The sequence below is a fragment of the Stegostoma tigrinum genome, chromosome 38 (assembly GCF_030684315.1).
Source record: "Stegostoma tigrinum isolate sSteTig4 chromosome 38, sSteTig4.hap1, whole genome shotgun sequence".
Classification (NCBI taxonomy): domain Eukaryota; kingdom Metazoa; phylum Chordata; class Chondrichthyes; order Orectolobiformes; family Stegostomatidae; genus Stegostoma; species Stegostoma tigrinum.
In genome coordinates, this window is record NC_081391.1 from 20,484,517 (window position 1) to 20,499,666 (window position 15,150).

The 15,150-nt window shown below is 44.7% G+C and overlaps 2 protein-coding genes across 2 annotated transcripts; both read right to left on the minus strand.

Annotated features, from left to right (window-relative positions):
* Positions 1-3,058: 3,058 nt before the first annotated feature.
* LOC125447283 (ferritin, middle subunit-like) lies at positions 3,059-5,572 on the minus strand. The gene is made up of 4 exons (XM_048521589.2): positions 5,471-5,572; positions 3,983-4,129; positions 3,692-3,817; positions 3,059-3,214 (listed from the first exon to the last, which is right to left on the minus strand). Exons 1-4 carry the CDS (start codon positions 5,570-5,572, stop codon positions 3,059-3,061), a joined length of 531 nt encoding a protein of 176 aa, XP_048377546.2.
* Positions 5,573-9,881: 4,309 nt separating this feature from the next.
* LOC125447278 (ferritin, heavy subunit-like) lies at positions 9,882-13,193 on the minus strand. Its single transcript, XM_048521579.2, has 4 exons — positions 13,075-13,193; positions 11,245-11,389; positions 10,936-11,061; positions 9,882-10,043 (listed from the first exon to the last, which is right to left on the minus strand). Exons 1-4 carry the CDS (start codon positions 13,191-13,193, stop codon positions 9,882-9,884), a joined length of 552 nt encoding a protein of 183 aa, XP_048377536.2.
* Positions 13,194-15,150: the final 1,957 nt, after the last annotated feature.

Here is a 15,150-nt window from a genome sequence, read left to right on the forward strand (position 1 = left end):
ACCAGAGAACTGATGGAATACTAGCTTGTGTTTTTTTTTTAACAAAAAAAAAAGCAGGGGGTCGGTGTTCAATTCCTGCCTGTTTTGATAATAAAATGTGAGGCTGGATGAACACAGCAGGCCAAGCAGTCTGAGATGCTGCTTGGCCTGCTATGTTCATCCAGCTTCACATTTTATTATCTTGGATTCTCCAGCATCTGCAGTTCCCATTATCTCTGTGTGTTTTGAGTTTGCTTGTTCTCCCTACGTGTGCTTCGTCCAGGTGTTCCAGTTTCCTCTAAAGATCTACAGGTTAAGTAGATCACCGATGCGTCCAGGGAAGTGTAGGCTAGGTGGATTAGGCACAAGAAACAAGGTTACATGGATAGGATAGGTGAGTCTGTGGGGGAAATGATTTTTGAAGAGGCAGTTTGGACTTGTTGGTGGGGTGGGGGGGGTGTGCAGTGAGGGCCTGTTTCTCTACTGTAGGGATTCTCTGTTGTCACTGGGAAGCCCCTTTGCAGGTATGATGATGCAGCTGTTCCATGAAAAAAAAACCTTGAACTTTATGCAATTTGTTTTAGGGACAATGACGCCATCCTGGGCGGATAGTGAGGTAAATAGAATTTATGCTGTAGACATTTTACAGTTTAGTTTCTTGTTTAGCTAATAGTGAGATTGTATGATCTACTGAGTCAAAGATCAAAGCCAGTTCCATAAAATATTTTATTCCTGTGTAGAATGACAAGACAAATCAAAATGTTCTACAAAATTCAGTCACAGAACAGTTTGTTCTAAAACCCTGCTCAGCTGAGTGTGAGCCTGTCAAACAGGTACTCTCCCATGCCATTGGCAGGGGCTCCCAGTCTCTTCAGGTTGGTGATGTGATCTCCCAGCTTCTTGATCATGGTCACTTGCTCATCCAAGTAGTGCCTCTCCAGGAAGTCACATGTTAAGGTTGAGGAGAATCTACACAAGAAAAATTCAAAGGGAGCCTTCCCTCAACTGATCCTGGGCAGCACTAACATGGGTAGACATTTCTAGCTAACAGGATTGAAATTCACAAAGAGTAAACAAAGTCACAGATTTTAACTTTTGTTTCACAAAATAGGATGGAAAAAAGCACAAGGAAACATATACAACTGGTCGAATGCTGTCCATTGTTTACATTTGTTAAAAAAAAAATCTAAATCACTCCCTCCTGCACTGCCATCCTAAAGTTTTCCCCAGTAAAGCTTCATCACCATGGGATAAGCACTTTCCCCTGTCCTTCCTCCCCAACGGTAAGAATTGATTGAAGGCAGTTTAATTGGTGTCTGAAAGTCACAGCCTCACAGCCAGTGATGCAGGCCTTTGTTTCAGAATATGCAGGAGGAGCACTTTCTCAAAAGGGAATCAAAATTTAGGTGGGCAAGTCTGGAAAAAAGTTGGATTTAGATACCCATGATTGGAGATGGCATAAACAGACTTGATGGGTGAGTAGCCTACTTCTTAGCATTCTCAAAATATATTGGTGTAAAGATTAAAGAGCTGTGGGAGATGCAATTCCTGTTATTAACATTACAAGCCATTTTAAATATAAATTGGCTCACACAACTGGAACAAAAGAACTCATGTGGGGGGCCCATGTTGAGAGCTGAGCTTGTGCAGATCCAGCAGACTCTGGTTCACATCCTTCTCCATCTGCAGAGCTCTCTGCATTGCCTCCAGACCACTGCCCCACTCATCCTGCTCTGGCTTCTGGAGGGAGAAAAAGAGGGAGTCACTTTGTTACAGTTGGTATTCAGCCCAGTAAAAAGTGCAAGAGAGACTAATAGGGCATCAATACATGAAAGCCACAAACAAGAGAGTTAAACTACTTCAAATCCATATGGAGTGGAGTGGAGCGGAGTGATGTTATTTCTAATCTAGTAGAAAAACTAGATCAAACTTAACCTTGATGCCCTGCAGGAGGACTTGCCCCCATGTTTGTTCTGGAATGCCAGAAGTTTCAGTATGTTCTGCTCCTTGAAGGATGCAGAGTGGCAGGACGACAACATCCCAGTCAAAAAGAGGACTGCGGGAAGGAGAGACTCATACATGGTTAAGCTTTTACATGCAATTCAGATGTGCAAAACCAAAACATTAGGATTCTGTGCCATTTGAAAGCTGTGATGGGCAGTTAGGTAGTAACAAATTGCCTCCGATTCAAATTTAAACTGAAATTATTCAAATATGCTGCCCCTTATCCTCAGGATGAAGCATTTTTAAGTTCTATTTGTTAAAAGTGGAACCCACATGAAGTGAACGAGCATCTAGGAGTCACTGATTGCCTAAACTCCCAGGCTTCATGGATTACAAGTTTTAATAAATTCACACTGCAATCACCCGAGTCACATTTCTATTGAATGTGATGTCTTCCTTGAGCAAAGCTCAACAAGTTCTTGTATTTATACTCCCAGGACATCTTGCATGCCACTAGAGAGCATCACTAACAATGCCTGATAGCCAGTTGGAAGTGACAGGCATCCAGGCACCATAAGACAAAAGGGTAATCTGTCCCAAGTAATTTGTGGGATCAGTCTTCATGGATAACTTAGATCCTGCACCAGCTGCTAACTTGCTGCTTGTGTTGATAAACATTTAGTAAGTTTTAAAATTCTGACCATGTGAACCAAAAATTGATTCCATTGACACCGGTCCTGGTCAACTGCACTGACCTGCAGGGAGTCATAACAGGCTCAGTTCAAACAGTGCAACACCACAGCCAGCCTGATAGACACAAAGCTGTTCCATTGATGGCTGCAGCCATGTTCAATGGGTAATAGGCAAGGCAGGTTGGCTGAGAAGTCTTTTAGAGGGAACAGAATATGTATTGAGAGAGGTCTTGCTATAAGCAGTACAATAAAGGTTGCTGGTCATTGTCTGCTATAGTTCTTGCAGAAAGTACAAGCATAAGGTAATAAAACAGTACAATGTTGTAGTTAATTTATAACCAATATATTTCATTTCACAAGAAATCAATTCACATCCATTTTCAGATGAAGGAAGCTGCTAGAGGTCTTCAATTTATAAACCAGAAATTACAAAGCTAGCTCCTTCAGTCACTGTCCTCCAGTGAGAGCCTGTCAAACAGGTACTCTCCCGTGCCATTGGCAGGGGCTCCCAGTCTCTTCAGGTTGGTGATGTGATCTCCCAGCTTCTTGATCATCTTCACTTGCTCATCCAAGTAGTGCCTCTCCAGGAAGTCACACAGCTGGAAAGCAAAGGGACCTAGTTATATTTAAACACAAAGTTTCCTCAAGACAATGGGATTTGAACTGCAGATGTTGGAGAATGAGATAAGTGTTGAGCTGGATGAACACAGCAGCCAAGCAGCATCAGAGGAGCACAAGCTCTGACATTTCAGGCCCAGACCCTTCAGAAATCTAGGCCCAAAACATCAGCTTTTGTGCTCCTAAGATGCTGCTTGGCCTGCTGTGTTCATCCAGCTCAACACTTTGTTATCACAATTTCCTCAAGAGCTTCAATTCCATATAGAGAGCAGCCAGTTAAGTGACATCATTGATATTGATCAAGGGCATCTCAAAAGTACTCAGATCTTGGGAACACGAGGACCTTGAGCCATCCCCATACAACACTTCACAATTCACATAGTGATGGAGGGCATAACAGGCACAGGATCATACCCATTTAAGCCAAAAGCACAGATTTAAAGTCATCAGGAACTCACATGAGGGTCAGTGTTGCCAGAGGCGAGTTTGTGCAGATCCAGCAGACTCTGGTTCACATCCTTCTCCATCTGCTGAGCTCTCTGCATTGCCTCCAGACCATTGCCCCACTCATCCTGCTCTGACTTCTGGAGGGAGGGAAGAGGTAGATACTTCACTTGCTACAATCACTTCAGACAGTTTATGTAGTTTGAATGCATCAAATTACTGTAATAGAGGCTTTTGAATTAAATTGGTTCACATCTAAATTGGTCAGAATTACTGCTAGGTTAGTACAATAAACAAAATCCCACCTTGATGTCCTGCAGGAGGACCCTGCCTCCACGTTTATTCTGGAATGCCATCAGTTTCTCAGCATGTTCCCTTTCCTCATGGGACTGCTCCTTGAAGAACTCAGCAAAGTGACGCAGGGCAACATCATCCCGGTCAAAGTAAGAGAACTGCAAACAGAGGGGAGTGGAAAGAGTGAGGTCAGGAATCATCTTTGATCATTGGAAGATAATACCAGTGGTTAAGTCACCCACTTTGCCTCCAATTAAGAGGCTCACATTTTAGCCAAGCAATTGTTTATTGGTCAAAGTAAAGAGACTATAGGGAAAGCAAGAATTATCTTAAAACTCCAAATGCTATCCCAGATTTTCAGGGGAGATGGTTTTGAAAAGAAATTTAAACAGCATGTATTTGAGTTCAGTTGCTCCCTGATAACCCAAGTTTAGCTAACTGACCTTCAATTATCACCACAATTTTACTAGATTTCAGACCACGACCAGAATCTAACACCACTAACATTTATGCCTATGTGGTACCTCCTGTTTTCAGGAAACCCAACATGCCTTTATCACCTTGGGGAAAATCTTTTCAGTCAGGCAGATCACCCACATTAGGTCCATCATTGAAAGACACTGCTGCACTGAATCATTGGGACCCTGCAGTGTGGGACAGGCCATTTGGACCGTTCAGTCCATTCCAGCCCTCTGACATGCATCCCACCTAGAACTAGCTCCCTACTGTATCCTTTTAACCTCACCTTTCCAACAGGAAGCCTACATAAATATCCTTAGGCATCATGGGCAAGCCATCTAAATCTGCACAGATTGTGGGAGAAAAACAGAACACAGAAGCTCTGCAACACCGATGTAGTCAGAGAGTGGAATCAAATCTCAGTCCCTGGTACTGTCAGGTAACAGTTTTAGCCATTGACCCACCATGCCACCCGTGGTTGAACATACTGCTGGAAAGTCATTTTCCAAAACACAAGTTACAATGTTCAAAACAGAAAAAACCCTAGAAGAAACAAAGTACTTCAAACAACTCCAGAGCAATGGGCACTCATGAGAATCTGTCTAATTCATTGGACAGATGAATACAAAGCCTCCACTCTTCCAGTGAAGGAAGGATGCAATCCTCAACACCAAGACGTGGTGTCACATGCACACACACATCCATCTAAAGCAGATCTGACAACTACAGCAGTAACACCTTTGAGTGAATTTGAACAACTAGGCTCATGGCTGGAAAACCCAATAAGCAGCTCAATAATATTTAGGTAACAAGTGACTAGTTCTGACACCATTGGAGCATGTGGAACTTGAAACCAAGTCTGCTAGTTCAGAGGTAGGGACACTACCGTTACACAGCAGTTTTCATAAAACAAGCTGTGAGAAAACAGCCACCATAAAATCATCCCACTCACTCCAATTATTCCATGTCTGAGATCACCAGAACTTACACAAGCCAGTTTGTCACAACTTCAGATTACACCTCAAGCTCTTAAGCCTTACCATGGAGAGGTAAACATAGGAGGAATAGAGCTCCAGGTTGATCTGCTTGTTAACAGCATCCTCACAGTCCTTGTGGTAGTTCTGACACACTTGGGAGGCCATATTCACTATTCCTGCTCACAAGCACCTAGGCAACTGCAGAACTGAGGCTCTCTTCTCTGAGGTCTTGCATTTATACTCCTAGAATATCCTGCACTCAAACAGAAACAGGCATCATGAATGATGATTGACCATGCCTTATTGCCAATGAGGAATCACCCTTGTGCCCAGGCACCAATGAACAAAGCAGAGCAGACTGTGAGGGTGGGGCTGAGATCTAGAGCCAATCAGAGATCTGGAAGATGGACAGGTTGAGGAAATGAACCTTAATGATATCATTGCTTTTGGAATAGTAGATCCCGTGCATACCCCAAACTAGCTGGTTGCTCAGAGCAAGATGTGACTGAATGAAAAATGAAGCCTCTCATCATTGGGAACATCCTATAAACCTCTCCACCCATTCTATAAATCTGCATGTGTCCCAATATTTTACCCTTGACATTAAATGCTAAATTTTATTTTTGATGAAGTGTCTTTGAGAAAATTTTTTCATTTATTCATGAGGCATGGGCAGTGCTGGCTTGTCCAGCATTCATTGCCCATCCCTAGTTGCCCTTCAGAAGGTGGTGGTGAGCTGCCTTTGTGAACTGATACAGTCAATTGATTTAGCCACACCCACAGCACCTTCCGGGAAGGTGTTCCAGGATTATGATCCAGTGATGGTGCATGGGATTGGAGGGAACTCGCAGGTGGTGGAGTTCCCTTGTCCTTACACATGGCATCAGCTGTGTGATTGGCAGGTGGTGTCTCAGGACACTTGGAGAATTATCCTCGTGCATCTTGTGGAAAGTATGCACTGCTGCCATTGAGCTTTGGTGGGGGAGGGAGTGAATATTTGTGGACGTGGTGCCAATTAAGCAGGGGCTGCTTTGTCCTGGATGCTGTTGAGCTTCTTGAGTGCTTTCAGAGATGCCACTGATTCAGCCAAGTGAAGAATATTCCATTTCACTCCTGAATTGTCTTGCAGATGGGAGACAGGCTTTTGAGATACAGGAGTTGGGTTACTTGCTGTAAGATTCCTTGACCGTAACCTGCTCTTGTAGTCTCTGAATTGATATGACTGTTCCAGTTTAGTTTCTGGTTAGTGGCAATCCCAGGATGTTGACAGTGGTGAATTCAGCCACAGTAACACTGTTGAATATCAGCGGGTAATGGTTAGATTCTGTCTTGCTGGAGGTGGTCATTGCCTGGTTCTTGTATGGCACAAGTGTACATTGCCAGTTGTCAGCCCAATACTGGATATTGTCCAACCCCTGTTATATTTGGACATGGACTGATTCTATATTTAAGAAATTGTAAGCTACTATGTGAACATGATTCAGAGATAAAAACAGAAAATATTGGAGAATTTAAAGAGGCCTGGCAGCATCTGTGGAAATAAATAGAGTTAATGTTGCATCCACAGATTCTTGTGTCAAAATGGAATTCAAAACATTAACTCTGTTTCTCTCTCCACAGACGTACTGAGATTCTCCAGCAATTTCTGCTTTGATTTCAGATTTCCATTCTTTTACAGGTTTTTATTAAATATAGAAGTGGTTCAATCCTGGATTAGCTGGAGCATGTGTTCCCTTCAATTACGGTCTGGGTTGAGATGGGCTTTACAGAGTGGCTTTGATTCACATCCAGAACTATCAATCACACAACACTGGCAAGCCTCATGGGAAAAATATCACCAATGGTCACTGGTTGCTCACTTGACCAGAGACTGTATCCATTTATTTACACTTGTTCTGGTCAAAAATGGATCTGACATGCAGCAACATCCAATGGTCACAAAAAGATTTGATCCAAACTGCCGAACATCACATGGTCACTTAATGAACGCCAGAGCCTTTGATGAGGGCCTCTGTTGGCAACTACTGATTGATCCTTTACCCAAGATTACTTCGACTTTAGCATCTGCCTGCAGAGACCAGGGATAGGGATGGATTACATAAAAATAAAGGTGGCAAGAAGTAACTTGTATAGATTTTCTTCAAAATGGCAGATAAAATAAGGAAATAAGTCTGTCACTGTCTGACTTGCAAGGGATATTAACATCTCATTACAATCTTATCCGATTCTTAAAATTCTATTTCAGGTGATGTGTGTGTTTGCTGGCGAGGCCAGCATTGATTACTGATCCCTGCAGTCAACCACATTACTGTGAAATAGAATTACGTAGGCCAGGTCAGGTAAGGACAGCACATTTTCTTCCCTAGAGAGCATATGTGAACCAAATGGGGCTTGTCTAAATCAGCTGTCAACAGCTTCACCGTCATCATTAGATTCTAATCTAGGTTTTTGACTTGAAATTCCAGCAGCAGCAGCAATTCCAGGATGTACACTCGGCTCACCACCCCAAACATTTCTTGGGTTTCTGCATGTGTCCCAATATTTTACCCTTGACATTAAATGCTAAATTTTATTTTTGATGAAGTGTCTTTGAGAAAATTTTTTCATTTATTCATGAGGCATGGGCAGTGCTGGCTCGTCCAGCATTCATTGCCCATCCCTAGGTGCCCTTCAGAAGGTGGTGGTGAGCTGCCTCCTTGAACTGATACAGTCAATTGATTTAGCCACACCCACAGTGCCTTCCGGGAAGGTGTTCCAGGATTATGATCCAGTGATGGTGCATGGGATTGGACGGAACTCACGGGTGGTGGTGTTTCCTCGTCCTTACATATGGCATCAGCTGTGTGATTGGCAGGTGGTGTCTATCAACATCCTGGGATTACCACTAACCAGAAACTAAACTGGAGTAGTCATATCAATTCAGAGACTCCAAGAGCAGGTTATGGTCAAGGAATCTGACAGCGAGTAACCCAACTCCTGCATCTCAAAAGCCTGTTTCCCATCTGTGAGACCATTCAGGAGTGCGATGGAATACTCTTCACTTGGCTGAATCAGTGCTAATATCAGAAGGTCATCACCTTCCATGCAGGCTAATTGCCATCGACATTTGCATGGGCACATCTGGTGGAGATAAGCACAGGGAGCGGGCACGTCTGGTGGAGATAAGCACAGGGAGAGGACATGTCTGGTTGAAAGAGCTGCACAAAGCACCTAAATGCCAGGTTAACACAATAGACAGCCTTCCCCACTGACTTGTTAAACAGATGGGCAAGAAAAATATTTGGGGCAGGAGGGGGTAAAATATTTCAGAGATTGTAGGAACTGCAGATGCTAGTCACATTAGTAAGATGCACTTCTCAGCTCACTTCTGCTCTGAAATGACCCTTTCCCCCCACCCCCCACCTTCCTGCAGAAGGGTCTAGGGCAGAAACATCAGCCTTCCTGTTCCTCTGGTGCTGCTTGGCCTGCTGTGTTCATCCAGCTCTCCACCTTGTTAGCTCAGGTGAAATATTTTGTTTTGTATGTTGTATTCACTCACTCAGAATACAGAAAGGGATCAGTGGATTTCAAATGCCCCACAGACCTCGATCCTGCCACTACCTGAAGATTCTGGAGGAGGACACACGTTGAGGTTTCAACTAAGTGTTGACTTGTTTCAACCAGGGAACATTGCAGCTGAGTTCAGCTTTACCCAAGGGTGTTACTTTTGGATGCAGGTCCTCACTTTCAGAGAGAGGGTTAGGCCTGGCCATGAGTCTGATTTGGACAGTTGGCAGTTAGGACTTCTCCACATTTGGATACTTCAATATCACATGGACAGGTTTTGTCATTATTAGGTTAACTTAATGGTTCCAATGGGCACGTGAAGAAAAAGCCAATGTTTTAAGTTGGATCCATACCTAGTCATTATCTTTAACATTTCTGACATAGGTGAGTGGGGTATGTAGTCAAGTGTCAAGCTTTGCATGAAAGTTGACCACAGTTGTCATTTCAGAGCAGAGGTGAGCTACAATTACATGTTACTAATGTGACTAGTTGAGTTTAGAAACAGCTGAAGTTCTTTGGTTGGGCTGGGCAGGGGGTGTAAGGTGGGTGGTGGCGCCCACTGGGCAGAAGGTTAGGAGGGAATGCTATTACCAGTGGCATTGTTCCTTCTACCTGAGAAGGTTTGTGACTTTCCCCTGGAAGGTCAAGCTCCTGGTTGGCATTGAGACAGGCAGATTCTTGCTAGTCTTCCATCACACTGGGAAGAAAAAGGTTATTTCATTGAGACAAGGGATGCTTACCTGAATTAATCACTTGAGATTATTTTCTACCAGGGAAAATAGGGAGTAGAGATTTGAGTCATCTAGATCAAGAGTTAAGTGTTAATTCAAATCCATAGTATTTATTGCTGTTCGTACATTCCATAATCAAGCCCAAGACAAAGTTTGCAGAAGAACATCTCATTTGTAGAGCAGGTTGATCCCTGTAGTCAGTTCAGGCACTCTCCCCCTAGAGTGAGCCTGTCAAACAGGTACTCTTCCATGCCATTGTCAGGGGCTCCCAGTCTCTTCAGGTTGGTGATGTGATCTCCTAGCTTCTTGACCATCTTCACTTGCTCATCCAAGTAGTGCCTCTCCAGGAAGTCACACAGCTGGAAGAGGGCAAGTGAATTTAAGATATACTTAGGAGACATTTCCCCCTTCTGGGAAAGGGCAATAAAGGATTGATGTGATGCATACAGATTGTTGTACAATAAATTGTAAGCACAAAGCATCTCTGCCACACTATTCCTCAACATTCCCAATAAAGCAACACTGCCCAGTTGGTGGGAAAGTTAAGAGCAAATCTCCAAGTTGCCATCCATATTGATAGATTTGTTAAGGCATATCGTGTGCTAGGTTTTTTGGTAGACAGGTTGAGTTTCAGAGCCATGAGGTCATGTTGCAGCTGCACTTGGAGTATTGTGTACAGTTCTGTTCACTGCATTACAGGAAGGATGTGGAAACATTGGAAAGGGTGCAGAGGAGATTTACCAGGATGTCACCTGGTATAGAGAGGGAAGGCCTTCTAAGGAAAGGCTGAGGGACTTGAGGCTGTTTTAGTTAGCGAGAAAGTTAAGAGGCAACTTAGACATACAAGATGATCAGAGGATCAGATACGGTGGACAGTGAAGCCTTTTCCACTGATGTGGATGGCTAGCATGAGGGGAGTATCTTTAAAATGAGGGCGATAGATATAGGACAGATGTCAGATGCAGGTTCTTTTACTCAGTATCAAGGGTGTGCAGATTGTTGTACAATAAATTGTAAGCATCAGCAGTAGTCTCGCCAACTTTAAGGGCATTTAAATGGTCAATAGATAAGCATTGATAATGGAATGGTGTAGGTAGATGGGATTCAGATTTGTGCCAACCTGTGAAGCCACATTGTGGGCTGAAGGGCCTATACAGCATTATAATGTTCTATTACTGAAAATGGTAGTCTAGTAAATAGGCTCAAGGAGCCACCCTTCCCTCTACACCCATTAAGACATGAAATACTCACATGAGGGTCCGTGTGGCCAGAGGCGAGTTTGTGCAGATCCAGCAGACTCTGGTTCACATCCTTCTCCATCTGCAGAGCTCTCTGCATTGCCTCCAGACCATTGCCCCACTCATCCTGCTCTGGCTTCTGGAGGGAGGGAAGCAGGTAGATGTTTGATTAGATTGAACAGTTTCTCCAACCCCTTCCCGCCACCCCCAAAGTATAAGAGAAAGTGGGATGCAATGATCCAATGGTCAAACGGAATCTATTGTTTCAAACATTGAGCTACAAATGAGAGAAGCTGGATAGAGTTGCTGATTAAGCCCCAACCTTGGTGTCCTGCAGGAGGACACTGCCTCCACGTTTATTCTGGAATGCCATCAGTTTCTCAGCGTGTTCCTGTTCCTCATGGGACTGCTCCTTGAAGAAATCAGCAAAGTGATGCAGGGCAACATCATCCCGGTCAAAGTAAGACCTGTGGGGAGAGAAGTGGGGCAAAACAGGATTCTCACTTCAAATGGCACAGTTGAAGATCCCTCCCTGAAGGGACTTAAGTAGCAGTGGTTATTTGTCAAGGCCCCCATGTAGTTCATTTTGGTCATGACTTAGAAAAGCATCATTTGTGATCAGCCAGTAAGTTCTATTACTATTTCAGTATTTCATGTCACAAATGACATGCACAGGTTGGGTTCAGAGTACATCCTCCGTGTTAAACTACATGCATCTGTCCAGTTGGGATAGAATGTTTCAGTCCCAGTTCCAGGAGAAGGCAGGCTCCCAACATCTGGTAGAAGATCTATCCTTCAGGCAAGACCACAGAGTGATCCCAGTTCCAGATTCACTAACGACCAGCCCACCATTGAGAATGTTCATTGCAATGTTCAAAACAAACAATCCTCCATCTACAGTGAGGGTAAATTTGAATATTGTTAGAAACCTTACTTGTCATTCTCTCGAATTTTAAACTGGAGTGGTGAACTAAAGATTGTTTTTGGACTGTGGGTATTAGTTTGTATTAGAGTAACGAAACCAAACAAGTTTGCCTATTCAGAAGGCCAGGTTGGTTCTTAAGACACGTGATCACTAAGAAAGTGTGTTTAAAATAAGTATCGAAACTTGACAACTGTTGACATTTATACCTGGAAATTGGTTCCAGTAAGTCTTGGAGACCTCATGCTTAAGCAGAGCAACTAGAACCTCAAAAGAGGAGACAGTCTGAACTGGGCTGAGTAGAGTGGTTTTTGGGGAAAAAAGGGAGATTTGAAGGCTCCCTGTCAAAAATCTTCCACAAGCAGCTCTCAGATGCTCAGCTCAGAGACAAATTGCTGCTTGAGTGGAAAGTCTTAGAACCACCAGTAACATTATGCCTATGGGACACAACACAAATAGTTTGATTGCTTATCCTTTACCATTTGTCTTAAAGATCTGACTCAAAGGGTTTTAGATTCATAAAGAATTCAATTACATTAAATTTTATTCTGCTAAAGCTATAACAGTTAATATATTACTAAATTTTGAAGAGAAGATCTAGAACTGTGACTCAAAAAGTCAGGTTAAGAAATATTGGTATCAACTGAAGATCTTGCTGCATTGCACCACATCAGCCTTTCTGGCTCTATTTGCCATCAGTGTCCAGGTCACAACACTATAAAAACTACACTCACTGGAACAAAGATCAGTTATAACCAGGCTTGGCTTCAGTTAAAGATGGATCTCAGTTCACTGATACTTATATTGGCCTGTTCAGAAACATTGTTATCACATCTCAGGAGCAGATAATCTTTGCACAAAAGCCTGCTGGTTCAGGCAATAAAGGACACCAGCACACCTTAACACTTATTTTAGGCAGCCACCTGTCCCAGGTCCATGTTGTAACCCATGCAATTGGTCACTCAACCTAGGCCCTCTGTTCCTGAGGGAACTACATTAACAAGGCCTCCTTCCCAGGAGGCTCAAACTATATTACAAGATCTACAAACACTTAAAATGTTTTAAGTGTCAAAAGTCAGCTGAGGTAACATATTCCAATCACTCAGCACTAGAATCAACACAGGAAGTGACAAACCCTCCACAGGAATGTTGCTTTGCCTCAGGGAAATATCTGGTTACAGACCACTTCATTGGCAAGCAAAATAATCTAACTTTTCAGATTTAAATCACAGGGATACAACACTCACCATGGAGAGGTAAACATAGGAGGAATAGAGCTCCAGGTTGATCTGCTTGTTAACAGCATCCTCACAGTCCTTATGGTAGTTCTGACACACCTGGGAGGCCATCCTCACTATTCCTGCTCACTATCACTTAGACAGCTCTAGAACTGAGCCTTTCACTCACAAGCTCTTCTATTTATAGTCCTGGGACATCCTGCACTCAACCAGGCAATGACATTGCTGGTGATCACTGACAATTGCTAACATCCAATCAGGAATATCCCATCAATCCAGGCACCAATGAAAAAGGAGGGGATGTTATGGGGAGAGGGCTGAGATCCCGAGCCAGTCAGAGAATTGGAATACAGAAAGGTTTGGGAAATTAGTCTGGATTATTCAAGTGCTTTTGGAGTGATAGGCCCTCAACACAGGCCAAACTGGATGTGAGTTTGCTCGCTGAGCTGGAAGGTTACTTTTCAGGCATTTCGTCACCTTTTTAATAATTTGAAAAAATATACTTCATTCATAGACTGTACAATAACTAAAACATTTATACATCTACCCAGTCATACAAGCTGCTCCGGGTTACCAGGGGGTACGTACACCAACTAAAGGAAAAAATAACACAAGGAAGAGAAAAAAAAACAAAGCAAAGAAAATACCCGGGCAGTCGTCACCCTGCACAGTCCCCTTTGGCCCCCTGACCAGTTGGGGAAGGCGCCAGCTGGGCCCAGTTACTAGATAAGGCCCTTTTTTCTATTCTGGACTAGGAGTTTCATACCGTGGTCTTTCCCCACGGCGCCTTGGCAGAGGCTGCCCCAAGCTTTAGCGCGTCCCTCAGCACGTAGTCCTGGACCTTGGAGTGCGCCAGTCTGCAACACTCGGTCGGGGGCAGTTCTTTCAGCTGGCAGACCAGCAAGTTGCGGGCAGACCAAAGAGTGTCTTTCGCCGCGTTGATGGTCCTCCAGGCGCAGTTGATGTTGGTCTCGGTGTGCGTCCCGGGAAGGAGCCCGTACAGCACGGAGTCCCGCGTCACGGAGCTGCTTGGGACGAACCTCGACAAATACCACTGCATCCCCCTCCAGACCTCCTGCACATAGGCACACTCCAGAAGGAGGTGATCGACAGTCTCGTCCCCCCCACAGCCGCCTCGAGGGCAGCATGCGGTGGCGCAGAGATTCCGGGCATGCATAAAGGATCTCACTGGCAGAGCCCCTCTCACCGCCAGCCAAGCAATGTCCTTGTGCTTGTTTGAAAGTTCTGGCGATGAGGCATTCTGCCAAACGACTTTGGCAGTCTGCGTGGGGAACCACACAACGGGATCCACCCTCTCCTTTTCCCAAAGGGTCCCGAGGATACTACGTGCTGACCACTGCCTGACGGCCTTGTGGTCAAAGGTGTTTCCCTTCAAAAATTTCTCCACGAAGGACAGGTGGTACGGGACGGTCCAACTACTCGGAGCGTTCTGCAGCAACGAGGCCAGGCCCATCCTTCGCAACACCGGGGACAGGTAGAACCTCAGTAAGTGGTGACACTTGGTGTTTGCATACTGAGGATCTACACACAGCTTGATGCAGCCACACACAAAGGTAGCCGTCAGGGCGAGGGTGGCGTTCGGTACGCCCTTTCCCCCATTTCCCAGGTCTTTGTACATGGTGTCCCTGCGAACCCGGTCCATCCTCGACCCCCAAATGAAGTGGAAGATGGCCCGGATGACCGCAGCGGCGCAGGTCCAGGGAATAGGCCAGGCCTGCGCCACATACGACGGTACCGAAAGCCCCTCGCACCTGACAACCAGGTTCTTACCCGCGATGGAGAGGGACCGGAGCATCCACCTGCCCAGCTTCTGCTTAAATTTGGTGATACGCTCCTCCCAAGTCTTAGTGCATGCCCCAGCTCCACCAAACCAAACACCCAGCACCTTCAGGTAGTCTGTCCTGACGGTGAAGGGGATGAAGGAGCAGTTGTCCCAGTTCCCGAAGAACATGACCTCGCTCTTACCCCTATTGACTTTGGTACCCGAGGCCAGTTCAAACTGGCCGCAGACGTCCAACAGCCTACTCACCGACCGACGATCGGTGCA